General features: G+C 43.9%; 1 protein-coding gene across 1 annotated transcript in view; it reads right to left on the reverse strand.

The window, feature by feature from the left end:
* Window positions 1-210: 210 nt before the first annotated feature.
* LOC306941789 (uncharacterized protein) overlaps window positions 211-16,415 on the reverse strand; it is a gene marked incomplete at both ends in the record, with an annotated part of 43,678 nt that continues 27,473 nt past the window's right edge. The window contains 2 exons of the mRNA XM_079527432.1: window positions 211-279; window positions 578-600. Coding sequence (XP_079383558.1) covers window positions 211-279; window positions 578-600 — 92 coding nt within the window. The remainder of the gene's footprint in view (window positions 280-577; window positions 601-16,415) is intronic.

A 16,415-nucleotide genomic window follows, 5' to 3' on the forward strand; every position in this document is an offset into this window, starting at 1 on the left:
GAAAAACACCTACCTGTGGGTTCCCCCAGGTTGTGACGATTATGACGTGATTATGCAACATAATAATTGTGATTTATCTCAAATAATTGCGATTAGGCGATTATGACAGGCCTATAGCGGTCATCATAACAACTGCTGTTAAGTGTAACTGCACATCCACAGACGGGAGAGGGCTGCCTGTAAACATGATGATCTCTGTGTCATCAGGTCTTAATCTACTGCTGCTCTGAGCTGACTGCTGCTGCCGGGCAGAAATACAAAGCTACCGTCCGCCACACCCTGAGAGCCGGACACCATTATGTACACAGAGGAGAGGAAGAGGAGAGGAGAGGAGAGGAGAGGAGAGGAGAGGAGAGGAGAGGAGAGGAGAGGAGAGGAGAGGAGAGGAGAGGAGATCAATAGGTGAACGTTGCTGGAAGAAACCTCTTATCCCATATTTTAACTTTTTGTGTTTTTTCGTAAATATGAATGCCCTGCTTGATCATATATTAAGTGTCATACAAAACCATCAAGCCATCAATCCACAAGCTCGAAACTTGGCACTAGGAGTCGAGTTTTGAGCTTGTCGATCTGCTACCTTTTTCTTTATTCCGCCACACCCTGAGAGCCGGACACCATTATGTACACAGAGGAGAGGAGAGGAGAGGAGAGGAGAGGAGAGGAGAGGAGAGGAGAGGAGAGGAGAGGAGAGGAGATCAATAGGTGAACGTTGCTGGAAGAAACCTCTTATCCCATATTTTAACTTTTTGTGTTTTTTCGTAAATATGAATGCCCTGCTTGATCATATATTAAGTGTCATACAAAACCATCAAGCCATCAATCCACAAGCTCGAAACTTGGCACTAGGAGTCGAGTTTTGAGCTTGTCGATCTGCTACCTTTTTCTTTATTGGAATCCTGAACAATTTTGGACATGTGAGGTTTCCACCCGACAGAGACGAAATAGGAGTAGAGAAACAGAGAGAGATGGCAGAGGATAGAGAGACCGGGAGAGGTCGAGAGGCATTAAAAGAGGCGAGGGGGTAACGATGCGGAAATGGAAAGAAGAGACGAAACACTGAGAGGAGAAATGAGATGATAACTAGAAAAAGTGCCCCTCGGGGCACAGGTCTCCACCAGGGCAGGTCAGGTTGTGGCCTCCTGGTGGCGCTATAATAGGCCAATGTGAAAAGGGTGCCATTTCTTCATACGCCTTTGATGGCAATTGGATGATTTGAGGCATTTTGTTCCAAAAATGTGTTTTGCAAAAATCAACCTGTTGGTGGCGCTATAACAGGCCAATGTGAAAAGGGTGGGATATATTCCTCAGCCTAGTAAGAAAATGTGTGAAAGATTTCACGTAAATTGCATGCTGCGTTCATGATTTGAGGCTTTTGTTCAAAACGGGGCAATCTTGCAAACTGTGAAAGCCAATTATAGCCAATTAGGATGGAATATGAAATATCGGACAGATCCGACTTGAGCACATGACCATAGAGATACTCTGTAACGATTTGTGAGATTTTTGGCCAGAATCTGGAGGAGTAATATAAAAAAATGTGTTTTCCAAAAGTCGGCCTCCTGGTGGCGCTATAAAAGGCAGATGCGGAAAATGCAGGTCAAAGGTTTGTCCTTGGCCTCTAGGGAGTGTGCATGCAACGTTTCACGCAGATCGGTGCAGTTTTAGGTAAAAATGTGAAAAGCTGCCTCATGGTGGCGCTATAACAGGCCGTTCTGGAAAATGTGGGGCAGAGGTTCATCGTTGGCATCCAGGGAGTGTGTGTGCAAAGTTTGGCATCGACCGGGTTAACGGTGCCGGAGATTAGCTGTACACAGACGGACGGAAGGAAGGACGGACACACACACACACACACGGACGGAGTGCAAACTAGAAAAAGTGCCCTTCTGGGCACAGGTCTCCACCAGGAGGATAGGACTGTGTGAGATGTTTGGCAAAATGTTTAGGATTAATATAAACATTTTTTTGAAGCATTTTGTTCCAAAAATGTGTTTTGCAAAAAGCAACCTGTTGGTGGCGCTATAACAGGCCAATGTGAAAAGGGTGGGATATATTCCTCAGCCTAGTAAGAAAATGTGTGAAAGATTTCACGTAAATTGCATGCTGCGTTCATGATTTGAGGCTTTTGTTCAAAACGGGGCAATCTTGCAAACTGTGAAATCCAATTATAGCCAATTAGGATGGAATATGAAATATCGGACAGATCCGACTTGAGCACATGACCATAGAGATACTGTGTAACGATTTGTGAGATTTTTGGACAGAATCTGGAGGAGTAATATCAAAAAATGTGTTTTACAAAAGTCGGCCTCCTGGTGGCGCTATAAAAGGCAGATGCGGAAAATGCAGGTCAAAGGTTTGTCCTTGGCCTCTAGGGAGTGTGCATGCAACGTATCACGCAGATCGGTGCAGTTTTAGGTAAACAATGTGAAAAGCTGCCTCATGGTGGCGCTATAACAGGCCGTTCTGGAAAATGTGGGGCAGAGGTTCATCGTTGGCATCCAGGGAGTGTGTGTGCAAAGTTTGGCATTGATCGGGCCAACGGTGCCGGAGATTAGCTGGTAACGGACGGACGGAAGGACGGACGGACGGACGGAAGGAAGGACACACACACACACGGACGGAGTGCAAAACATACTCTCTCCCCATGCCTTCGGCCTGGTGGAGACAAACATACTCTCTCCCCATGCCTTCGGCCTGGTGGAGACAATAAACAGGTTGGAAAAGGAGGAGAAGAAAGGGTGAGTTAAGAAGAATGGCGAGCAACCTGCACGCTGTGCATTCATTCTGCTGCCAATCACTGTGTGTGTGTGTGTGTGTGTGTGTGTGCGTGCGTGCGTGCGTGCGTGCGTGCGTGCGTGCGTGCGTGCGTGCGTGCGTGCGTGCGTGCGTGCGTGCGTGCGCTTATCCCTGGCCTGAATCTCATCATATGGTACCCCACCCTATAGTCCCTCACAGTACAAGCATAATTCCCTTTACTGTGTGAAGAGAAAGAAAGGAACAAATGGAAATCAGCTTCATAAATCTCCATTTCTAAATAAATCTCCATTACCATTACCATTTATCTCTCTCTCTCTCTCTCTCACACATGGCCCACAGAATAGAATGGTTAATTATAGTTACAATTCATTATGGGAGAGAAGAAGGGTTTTGGACTAATTATCTGTATTGTTAATGTGTTCCATCCTTTCATTTCATTCAATTTACCTTTTATAAACCACTAACAAGCATTATGTGCAATAGGCAGACAACGAGCTACAGACTACTAGTAAGCTAGCCAGTAGCCACAACAACAAAGCGTGGCTACTAAACAATAGCAGCACATATTATGTATAAGAAGAGCATTTTGAAGAGAGACTTGTGTTTCAAACAGGCTGAGAGAAGCAGTGTTGCCAGACTTTGTGAGAGAAATAAGCAGATAGGTCTACAGAAACAAGCCCAAATGAAGCGACTGGTTGTTTGGGGTTTCCCCGCAAATTGACATAAGCGAACATCAGTTGAACCACTTTAACCCTGTCGGCCATCTTGAAAATTGCTTATAAATCTGCTATTCTAGATCTGCATATAAAAAAATCACAGCTAATTAAATCATCGCTATGGGGTACAGAAACAGACAAAGCTGGGCAAAGGAGGGGCTAGCGCCCCTCAAAAAATCTGTTCAATAGCAGACGCATTGTGATGCATTGTGAGATTGATTTATTTCAAATAGTTGAGGGTTACAGTGATTAAACTGAAGCAATAAGCTCATACTAACCCGACTTGGCAAGTTGGCAACACAATTTAAAACTTTTTCTCATGGTATTTGCATTTGATGAGGCAGATTGTAACATTACTTATTAATAGCCTACTAGGATTGCCACCTCAGTCCTGTAAAAATACTGAATACTGCAGACTCAGAGATCTGCTATTTCCGCTATTATTGAAAAATGTTTGAACATGCATGGACATTTTTCAACATGTATATAATTGTGATTATATCAAATAATTGCCATTAGGCGTAGGCGATCATGTAATAATTGTGCACAGGCGGATCCTGGACACGTGGCTTGGCAAACCTATATTAGCCAGGCATTGTCATTAGTACTGTGAGTGAACCAACTTGATCACATCCCTCCATTGTCATTAGTACTGTGAGTGAACCAACTTGATCACATTCCTACATTGTCATTAGTACTGTGAGTGAACCAAGCTTGATCACATCCCTCCATTGTCATTAGTAGTGTGTGTGAACCAAGCTTGATCACATCCCTCCATTGTCATTAGTACTGTGAGTGAACCAACTTGATCACATCCCTACATTGTCATTAGTACTGTGAGTGAACCAAGCTTGATCACATCCCTCCATTGTCATTAGTACTGTGAGTGAACCAACTTGATCACATCCCTCCATTGTCATTAGTACTGTGATTGAACCAAGCTTGATCACATCCCTCCATTGTCATTAGTACTATGAGTGAACCAACTTGATCACATCCCTCCATTGTCATTAGTACTGTGAGTGAACCAACTTGATCACATCCCTCCATTGTCATTAGTACTGTGAGTGAACCAACTTGATCACATCCCTACATTGTCATTAGTACTGTGAGTGAACCAAGCTTGATCACATCCCTCCATTGTCATTAGTACTGTGAGTGAACCAACTTGATCACATCCCTCCATTGTCATTAGTACTGTGAGTGAACCAACTTGATCACATCCCTCCATTGTCATTAGTACTGTGAGTGAACCAACTTGATCACATCCCTCCATTGTCATTAGTACTGTGAGTGAACCAACTTGATCACATCCCTCCATTGTCATTAGTACTGTGAGTGAACCAACTTGATCACATCCCTCCATTGTCATTAGTACTGTGAGTGAACCAACTTGATCACATCCCTCCATTGTCATTAGTACTGTGAGTGAACCAACTTGATCACATCCCTCCATTGTCATTAGTACTGTGAGTGAACCAACTTGATCACATCCCTCCATTGTCATTAGTACTGTGAGTGAACCAACTTGATCACATCCCTCCATTGTCATTAGTACTGTGAGTGAACCAACTTGATCACATCCCTCCATTGTCATTACTTGCGCAAGCAGAGCGCGCAAGTAATAGTTTTCGTCCAGGGCGATGTTTGATGCGTATGCGCCGTGCCAGCGTATGACGTAATGACTACTTGTGCTTGTGCTTGCAGTTATACACTGACGTCACATGCTGCTACGATACATACGCATCAAACGGGGCACAAAGTAACCACAGTATACCGCTAATCAATTTACAAATTACATATACATACATAGAGGCATTTCCTTTAATCCACCCGACACTGATCGACATATACGTCACCATCGAAAGCCGTCACTCATGCGTATGAGTAATGACTACTTGTGCTTGATATGGCAGTGGTGTCAGATTACATACATGTATACATAGGGGCATTACCTTTAATCCTCCCGACACTAAAACATATCGTCCTTACGTCACCATCGAAAACCAATTACACCCTGGCAATGGGTCCTTTAAAGCGCAAATAACATGCATTTTAAAACTGCTTTTAATATTTAATATCATATTGTCTATGTCCCAAGTTATTTCTAATAGTTTGAGCCTCAATCACCTCTCTGATATAAGCAGTCCTTGTCATTTCTTTCTGGACTTTGAAAGCAGTTTTAGCTGCAAGCAGCAGAATCCAAGTGTTGAAAGGCCTGCATACTGTGCAACATCAACATAACAATAATAATAATGACAACAAGATGGGGAGAAAGCTCCATGGTGAATTATTATAGCATGAATTACAAATGCCAGTGATAACTACTGGTATGTGCCTATAACGGTATGCCACCTAATGTCATAGTAATGAATGATGACCATGCAACCTCATACTTGTGACTACACATGAGAATGTCATAGCAAATCCCCAGTTTTTTTATGTCCAAAATAAATAGGGACACAAATAGTTTTTGGGTTATGTGATTTGCCTTTGTACTAAATGAGTGCACAAAGTAAAGTAGTGAGGAATATAATATAATAAATAGAAAATAATAATTCATAACATTTTGTATATAGTTGTAGCAATATACTATATAGCTATAGCTTGTAGATCTGTGACTGTTTTTTTTAACTCAGCACAAAACATTCGGAAACTTAGGTCTCCACTATAATAATACCAATTGTATTTTATATAATTGTAATCGTTTATTAGTCACCTTTTTTAGGGGGCACCCGATCATTACAATCTATACTTTATTGTAAAGGTGACTATAGTAATCGATACCAATTGGTATTATTAAAGTGGAGAAATAATGGACCAAAGTTAAAGATATATTCAGTGATTTCACTTAATTCAAATATCACTTCTTTTTTTGTTTTGTGATAATCCTCCCTACTATAGAGTGTGCTGACCATATAAGGAGTTCCTCCCTGTCCCCTGGGGGTCAAAAAACCTTAGGTTTTGTTTTTGGTTAGGTGGCCCAGTCTTCATCCAATCAGGATATAGAGAGGGGCCTTCCGCCAATCATGATCGAGTGGGGGCGGGCCTTGGTGTGTGTGCTGTTGGCCTGTCGCGTGTCCCCCCCTTGTTACCGGGGCGGACGTTTTTTTTCTTCAAAATCACCCAAATCACTGAATGCTAGTTTATTTGAATCCTGAAAAGTAACCGTTTTGGACAATATGAGATTTCCACCTGACAGAGACGATATAATACATCAGACAGCAGGCTGTAGGTAAGTTAAAATTATATTTGAAATTTTGATATCGCACAACAAGAGGTTTTTGTCAAATAATTGAATCAGCTGGATTCCATTCCCAGACCCACAGGAACGCATCCAGGGTGCCGGCCCGATTCCGGCGAGCCGCCCCACATCCGAAACGGTTGAGAAATGACTGAGTTACCGTGTGGGGGTCCCTCTACTACTGTACCCTCTACTGTACTGTACTATCACTGTACTGTACTGGCAGACCTGAAATCACCATATATACAGTTAATATGTGCGTGTGTGTGTGTGTGTTTGTGTGCGTGTAGGTTGCACACAGGTGGTGAAAAACAACCATGCTGTTTTCGTGCTCAGACGCACCCACCCACCCAGCCAGCCAGCCAGCCAGCCACCCACCCTCACACATAGCTCCGTAAGGGAGTGGTTGCACCACTCAAAAATTAGGATCTAACTCACGCCAGCTGTTTTCCCATTTGAGCTCTTATTTTGAAATGCCACATTTCCAGACAACCGGAAGTAGTATTATCCTAGTAAGCTCAACGGAGCCTGGGGAGGCCTTGTTTACAAGATCAATCTATGTTGGTGCACTGGAGAGGTCCACATCGAATTTAGCCCAAGGAGTGTTTTTCGTGCAAAACGAATGCTTGGAATGCGTTCAGAATTATGAAAACCCCCTAGTTTGGCCATAGACCCCCTAGTTTGGCCATAGCCACTTGTCCAAATATTCCCAAATGTGTCTAACCCTAACCCACTTTCAGCAGCTGTCAGCTGTCAAAAATTCCCCTAGGGTGGTTGAATAGAAAAGTCTTGGTAAGATTTTTTTTTTTTACCAGATTTGACATTATACTGATAATATTCCCTGACTATAACAAGCTTCCAGTGGAGATTTCTTAGTAGCTGTATTGAAAAATGGTTGTACCATGTGATAACATAATATTTCGTTGCTGTCCGGAGGAAACTTAACTAACCACCACATATGTGAGGTTTTTGATATATATATATTTTTTTTAAATAAATATATATCAATGCTATTGAACAGCCTTTACGTCTGTGTGTTGGTTAAAATAAATATTGAACCAATGAAAACAAAAACCTTCTAAGTCCACTTGAGCTGAATGTTTTTTCATTTCCTTAAAAATGAACATTTTGGAGTTAGGTGGTTTCTTCCAGACAGCAGAGATATCCAAAGATTTAAAAAAGAGGGAAAAAAAGATTTAAAAACGTGAGCTATATCACTTTAACAACCTAAGACTGAGGAAGTAGGTGACCCTGCAACATCTGTGTAAGTCTGTGTATGTTGTAAAATAACTTAAGGAACACTAGATAGAAACAAGCATCAACCATCCATAATCTTAGGGAGAGGTCAGGGCTCAGGACACAATAACAGAGGTGTCAGGAGAAGAAGATATTCTGTGCAAATCAGCAAGTTAAGATTCAGAACCATGCTCAGTTGAAACAATCAATTTGCCCATAATTAGAAGGCTAAAGGGCTTATTAGCCAGTTCCCTTGCCGAGAAAAAGAGACAGAGATAGGAATTGGACTGTGAAGAAGGGAGGGGCATGCAATGGGAGAGGAGCAGGCTGCAGACTAGGTCACTGTGCAGAAGAGAGAGCTAACCTTGAGGTCCAGCCTTTATCTGTCTGTCTCTCTCCTCCCTAAACCAGCCTCCTGAGGCTAATGGCTTTATAAAGGGTTCTGGCTATAGAGGAGACAGAAGGAGATATGACTGTGCAGTTTGTATTTACGTGGGTTGTTTTGTGTGTGTCTTAGTTCAATACCACTTCTATACTCTTGTTTTCGTGTGTCTAACAGGTTCGATATGTGAGCATCCCACAAAGGCAGATTCCTTGAATCTGATTTTTAAAGCAAGTTAGCCGGCCTCCTTCCTGCAATACGGCACACAGTAAAATCCTCATCTCAATGTAACCAAATGGATCCGGGAAGGGATCCATTTGGTTACATTTGCACACTCTCAGAGTTAAATCAACACCCTGGACTTTGCCGTGCCGTTTCTTTTTCTTTGGCATAAGAAGGGAGTGTCTGAGGATGGGAGTCTGGGAGAACTGGAGAGCTAGGGCAGAGTTGGTTGGAATGCAGATAATGTTACGAACAGTATGCAGCAGAGAGTAACCCAAGATTATCACAAACCTGCCATAATGAGGCACGTTTTTTAGAAGGCTCTGCTCGATGCGAGAGTTGATAGAAAGGACAGTCACATAGGGCTGCTGCTGCTACTGGATTGGACCGACACAGAGAAGAGAACGAGAGGCAGGGGGGAGGGGGGTGTTGTAGCTGGTTTAGAGCAGCCGCTACAGTACAGCAGGTTATCACTTTATCAGCAAAGTGGAGATGGAACTATCTGTGCCACGCTTGAATGGCACCCAGTCCTGTCATAAGGAGGCACGTCGCTTGCTCCTTCCCCTTACTGTGCTGTACAACTCCCCAGTGCAATGCAGGGGGCCACGCCTCAGGACTGAACGCATACAAACTCTCCTCTCCGCTACGGATTGATTTCACTTGCGCACACGCACGCGCACACGTGCACACACGCACACACACACACACACACACACAAACACCACCCCTCAGTGTACTTCATGTGGTAAGTAATTAGCCACGCATAAGCTACTCAAGTTAAAGTAAATATGAAACTGTTCAACCCTGACAACCCAAGTCTGTTCTGATCAGGTTTCCTTTTTTAATCACTAAACATTAAAACTCCCACATGTCTAAAAGCCTAGCCTATCCCTTTACTGATCCTGTATATAGGGGGATTCAGTTTTAGCTTCACCCCAGCTGATGGCTTCTCAGATGCACAGCAGTTAGGGGTCAAGTGCTTCGCGACACATCCGGACGGAGATTTGGTGACCTTCCGATCACCCCAGACGGCCTCTCTCTCCATCAACTCAGCTACTATTCTATTGAATCCATTAGCTTGTTTATGCGTTCTAGCACATTCTGGTGATCGTCTCCACCAGGCCGAAGGCATGGGGAGAGAGTATGTTTTGCACTCCGTCCGTGTGTGTGTCCGTCCGTGTGTGTGTCCTTCCGTCCGTCCGTTACCAGCTAATCTCCGGCACCGTTAACCTGGTCGATGCCAAACTTTGCACACACACTCCCTGGATGCCAACGATGAACCTCTGCCCCGCATTTTCCAGAGCGGCCTGTTATAGCGCCACCATGAGGCAGCTTTTCACATTTTTTACCTAAAACTGCACCGATCTGCGTGAAACGTTGCATGCACACTCCCTAGAGACCAAGGACAAACCTTTGACCTGCATTTTCCGCATCTGCCTTTTATAGCGCCACCAGGAGGCCGACTTTTGTAAAACACATTTTTTGATATTACTCCTCCAGATTCTGTCCAAAAATCTCACAAATCGTTACACAGTATCTCTATGGTCATGTGCTCAAGTCGGATCTGTCCGATATTTCATATTCCATCCTAATTGGCTATAATTGGCTTTCACAGTTTAGCAAGATTGCCCCGTTTTGAACAAAAGCCTCAAATCATGAACGCAGCATGCAATTTACGTGAAATCTTTCACACATTTTCTTACTAGGCTGAGGAATATATCCCACCCTTTTCACATTGGCCTGTTATAGCGCCACCAACAGGTTGATTTTTGCAAAACACATTTTTGGAACAAAATGCCTCAAATCATCAAATTGCCATCAAAGGCAAACATGTTTATATTACTCCTAAACATTTTGCCAAACATCTCACACAGTCCTATCCTCCTGGTGGAGACCTGTGCCCAGAAGGGCACTTTTTCTAGTTATATTGTAAATTCTTCTTGCTTGTGGGGACCACATTGATTAAATTCCATTCTATTCGATAGTCAGACAGTGTTATTGAGCCACTGTGGGCTCTGTAACCCTTCAGAAAACACAACGATGAGGCGGATTGTTAGCATTCTTGTCCTCTAGCCACTGGGAAGAAGACTGGTGATGTGAGACTGGGAAGAATAAAGAACTTGGTCTGAGTGGTTATAGGTCTGTCCTCCACCTCCAGACACACATTCAACCTTTCACTTTCAAAAGTAGCAAAGGTAGCTTCTACTTTTTAGATTCTACTTTTGATGCTGCTTTTGTGTGACGCTGTATTAATTAAAAAATCACACCCGTGTGAACTGAGTGGTGCAACTCCCCCCCCTCTCTCTGTCTCTCATTAGCAGGCAACAGTGCAGCACTATCTCTCTCTCTCTGTTTCTGGCACAACAGCGCCACTTTTGGTACTCATTGGCACTGGTGCTCATAGTCACATAGGTAGGTGAACGGACACATGAACACATAGGTATGTTAACACAGACATTGCTGTTCCTTGGAGTGGTTGCACCACTCAAAAAAAAAAGGTTTCTGCCCGACAATGCAGCGATGCAGTTCAGACACATCAAAGTGAGGATGACTCATACTGGCCTCTCATTACAACTATTATATAAACATTGCATTGTATTATGTATCAGCTCTCTGTAGCTGTGTGCACTGCCTCCATCTCTAGGGTGGGGCTAGTCTGGTAGATGAAGATGCTCTCTAGTCTACACTACAGGGGCGGGCTGACTGGGGCTAGCAAAGCTGCAACAGCAGCACTCTGGGGCTAAACGACAAGCAACAGCTCTGATACAGTTGACTGAAACTGCCTCTGTTATTTAAATTTTGATCTTTTCTTTATGAGGCATTTCTGGTTTTATTAGACAGTGCTGGGTGAAATCACAAGATGTGTGGGAAAGCTAGTATACTACAATGTTTTTCTACCACAATGGAAAAGTGTATACTGATGTCTGACTTTTCAGGAGTGATAGAGGGAGGAATGGAGATTTAACACTACTAGGGTGACTGAAAGTCTAAATATTCACCAAAACCAGACCAGAACGCCCACCGTGGGACTCCCACCACCTTTGCAACCACTAATACTATACTAATGGCAAGTATTTCCTAAAAGTCCTAAAATCTGAACCAACAGAGTATCACTACGACAGCAGCAGCAAAGAAAAAGCTCTGTCATGCTAGACTGTTATTGTAGCAGAACCAAAAGACCTATTTACAATATTTTCTATGGGAAATATCACATGAAGACAAGATAATGTAAAACCAAGACACTACCATGGCAAAGAAAACTAAACATCTAAAGCAATAAACCACACTTCTAAGCACAAGGTGACATCATCCATTGATGACACCAACATCTCAGAACTATCCTTTTGAAGCTATTAATATTTAAGAACACACACACACACACACACACACACACACACACACACACACACACACACACACACACACACACACACACACACACACACACACACACACACACACACACACACACACACACACACACAAAATGGGAAAGACGAAGTTTGTGGACGGTAACCAAAAGCTGGATGTAGGAGGGGCTAGCGCCCCTCAAAAATCAAAGCCAATCACAAGCCGATGTTTGTGTTCACACAGACCCGGAAAGCTGGGCATAGGAGGGGCTAGCGCCCCACAAAAACAAAAAGAGAAAAAAAGTAAATATAAAATATATAAATATGAAAAGGAAGGACAATATGAATGTGTAGCAAAGGAGCCCGATTTGAACCCAGTTCAAGTGTTGAAAACTCCCTCAGAGGTTCCAAAGGGCCCCCACAAAGATGTGTTAATGCAGCATCATCATTTTCACCCCTTTATCAATGTTTTATACGTTGGCTATTAAAAAATAACAGATGTGCAAACTCACAGCACGTCACTTCGAGGAGCGCTGCATGCATGTAGGCTACATGTGCAATTTGTTTTTTAAATAAAATACAAATCTTGAAATGTTTGAAAAGTTTTGAAAAAGTTAAATTTCCTTTTTGAGTGGTGCAAACCACTCCAACAACTGGCTTTGTACCCATGTCCCGTGTACCCGTGTTTGTTGTCACTGCACCACTCAGTTCACACGGGTGTGATTTTTTTTACACAAAAAGGGGTCCCTAGCACAAAACATTTTCAGATGGGGGTCCATGGCCAAGTACATGGTCCTTGACACAAAAGGTTTTGAGAACCACTGCTCTACCATAGATTGGACAAAATTACAACAGTTTGACTGCGGATCACGACATTCCTGACTTAATTGATAAAGAGATCTAATCTTTCCCTGCGGATCACGACATTCCCAACTTTTGTTCGCTGTTTTTTTTTTAACTTTTAAGAGATACATGCGGACACAGTAGGATTATAGGATACGTCACACGTTTGTATCACGTGACCGGAAAGGAAAACAGTCACACAGGGTTCTCAGGGCTTCTGGGAAATTGAGGCGCAGTGCAAAGTCTATGAGGGACAATAGAGCGCCGAAGTCCTGACGTCACTCGCTCATCCTCTGGTTCTGCCCGGTTCACGGAAGTCATTTCTCTATGGAGAATAACATGGGGTCATCTTAAAATCGTTTCATGTAAGCATTGTGGTCCAAAAATAAACAAGCTGTCTCGGCGTTATTGTCAGGGACGTGTCTCTGTATCGTTTGCGACAGCCAGTCTGTCGCAAACAGTCTGTTTCTAGCGAAAATGTAACTAATTCAGTAGCAGTAACAACAGCGTTTTCTCTCAGTCAGTTGATTCTTCAAATCCATATGAGTGAAACGGCCAGGATGACATGTTTATTTTTCAAACACAGTAGTTATTTGAGGCGATCTAAAATCCCCCTATGGGGATTTGCGCCCTCTACCGATATTGACGTCAGAGACTTCGGTGCTCTATGGCCGCACCCGTGTGCCCAAGTTCCCGGCTGTTGTTGTTGTCGTCAGGACTGTGGAATATTTTTGGACACTATTACAAACGATTGGAATATATTCAGGCGGAATTTTGTGAAACGGACCTACATTAGCGCCCGGGGGATTTTTCAAAGGTTAGTGAAATATTCAGCAGTGAAGCTTATTTCACGATTTCAATTCTCCGCAATCAACGTGTTAACGAAAAACGTTACATAATACCGCTTTAATGTTCTGACTAAAGGCTCTTCTTGAGCTCCATGAGGCTGTCTTTATACACAAATACTGAAATATCTGCTTCAGGATGCCTGTCAATTCTACAATTTTCCATACCGTCTGATCCTATCATAGCTGTGACAAAAGGTGGATCAGGGGGCACATGTGGACCATGGATGGAATACAAATACTTACTACGGTGGAATACAAATATTGCTTATAATTAGTGGACATGATGGTTACAATGGAATCCCTCAGCCTCCACAGTAGCATGGTATGGGTTGAAGCTAGTGGTTCTGAGCTGCAGGATGGGGGTGGGAGCTGTCTCTGTGTGCTCTCTTTCTCTCTCTGTTGGTTCACAAACCACTCTGCTTTTACTAATGCTAATACTGGCACTTTTCCACTGCATGGTACCAGCACGACTCGACTTTTTGGGCAAAGCGACTACCTAATTACCTGGTACGTTTTTGGTATCACCTCCGTCGTGGTTACAAGTGAGCTGAGATGACCAGATGGTAACGGGAAATACTGACTGGCCAGACGGAATCATCACGACGTCTCACCCTATGACCACGTGGCAGCTCCAGAATACTGCCAACTTTTGTAAACCTGAAATGAATCAATATTTAGCAGCTGGGTGCATGGCCCTTTCATCTAGCCTGGCTAATAAGCCAGACCGAATCAGCCGTTGGCAAAAAGAAATTGCCTGCCGGTGGATTACGGTCTGGAGAGGCTCAATTGTACGCCCATTTCCTACACCAGAGAACTGGTGTGGCCAATCGGGACACGGTATGCAATATGGGCGGGCTTTGGTACAGTGACGTTCAATGCTTGAGACCTTTGACTGACAGTAGCTCTGACCAATTGCGTCAAAGAGAAAATGTTTGAACCCGCCCCCCGGGAAACAAGATCCATACACAGCATCTCCAGACTCAAATACCACACGACAGTGTGATTTGAGTCTGGCTTATTAGCCAGGCTACCTTTCATCCACCTTAACACTTATCCAGAATTGGGGACGTGGAGGTAAACGGTAGAGAAATCCCAGAGTTCCCTGGGGTGCATAGCCTTTTTCTCATCTAAAATGTTATCAGAAACAGAAACAGTTTTTGTTGGACTGTACTGCTGAAACAGCTACTAGCTGCAGTGGAAAACTAAACAAAGGGACGCATACAAAAACGTTATGTGCGTGGTACCAAATACAACTTGAGTCGAGCCGGTACCATGGATCGGAAGCACCATACTTTTTGTGTCCAGATTGAGATTAAAGACACACTTCACCCCTTTTGAAACCTTCTCTTGGTAGAGAGAAGGTGGTCCTCACTACTAATGCTCATTATAAGATGGCATCATTTCCATCTACTCACTCTGTGTCTCATGAGGTGGGCTGAGGACAGCTCAGAAAGCTCTGGGTCTCATGAGGTGGGCTGTGGACAGCTCAGAAAGCTCTGTGTCTCATGAGGTGGGCTGTGGACAGCTCAGAAGGCTCTGTGTCTCATGAGGTGGGCTGTGGACAGCTCAGAAGGCTCTGGGTCTCATGAGGTGGGCTGAGGTCAGCTCAGAAGGCTCTGTGTCTCATGAGGTGGGCTGTGGACAGCTCAGAAGGCTCTGTGTCTCATGAGGTGGGCTGAGGACAGCTCAGAAGGCTCTGTGTCTCATGAGGTGGGCTGTGGACAGCTCAGAAGGCTCTGGGTCTCATGAGGTGGGCTGAGGACAGCTCAGAAGGCTCTGTGTCTCATGAGGTGGGCTGTGGACAGCTCAGAAAGCTCTGGGTCTCATGAGGTGGGCTGAGGACAGCTCAGAAAGCTCTGGGTCTCATGAGGTGGGCTGTGGACAGCTCAGAAGGCTCTGTGTCTCATGAGGTGAGTTGTGGACAGCTCAGAAAGCTCTGGGTCTCATGAGGTGGGCTGTGGACAGCTCAGAAAGTTGCCTACAAGTGACATCATCGATGGGGAGTGCCTACCAGTGACATCATCGATGGGGACTGCCTACCAGTGACATCATCGATGGGGACTGCCTACCAGTGACATCATCAACAGCCTCTCTCTTCCTGGAATGTTTAGCACGCTGAAATTAGAAGCCCCTTCTGAAATATTCTTTGACATTGCCACAGATTATGCTTTTAATGTTTAATTAATTTAGCTGTGATAGTGTACACGTATAACCAAATCGACCCATAAGGGTCCCTTTGTACACTAGATGAGTGAAAAAATTAACGCTGAGGATTTTACTGTGTGCAATACAATACAACACCATTTTATATTATCAGATGATATGTATTATCATTCTTACAGTTGGATTAAGTTCTGTCTGTCTGTCTGTCTGTCTGTGTGCACGCGCGCGCATATGTGTGTGCGTGTGTGTGCACGCGCGCATATGTGTGTGCGTGTGTGTGTGTGTGTGTGTGTGTGCGTGTGTGTGTGTGTGTGTGTGTGTGTGTGTGTGTGTGAGAGAGAGTGTGTGTGTGTGTGAGTGTGCCCTAGTAAAGACTGTCTGTTGTGTGCGAATTGAAACGGGTCATATCATACTTAGATATGAACATGACAATGTGCTGCTGTCATTATTGTGTTGAGTCAGTATGCATAATGACAAAGCAGCAGAGGTGAATGCATTATTGTACTGGAACAGGGTAGAGTCGGATTGATGACATCACTGATACGATGGGGCCATGACAGATGACATCACAGGCCTACCTCCTCTCTAAAAGCTGCCTGTGACCAATAGCTTACCGTAATGCTAAGTCATGCCCTCCCCAGACACATACACATT

The sequence above is a fragment of the Electrona antarctica genome (assembly GCF_951216825.1).
Source record: "Electrona antarctica genome assembly, chromosome: 18".
Lineage (NCBI taxonomy): Eukaryota > Metazoa > Chordata > Actinopteri > Myctophiformes > Myctophidae > Electrona > Electrona antarctica.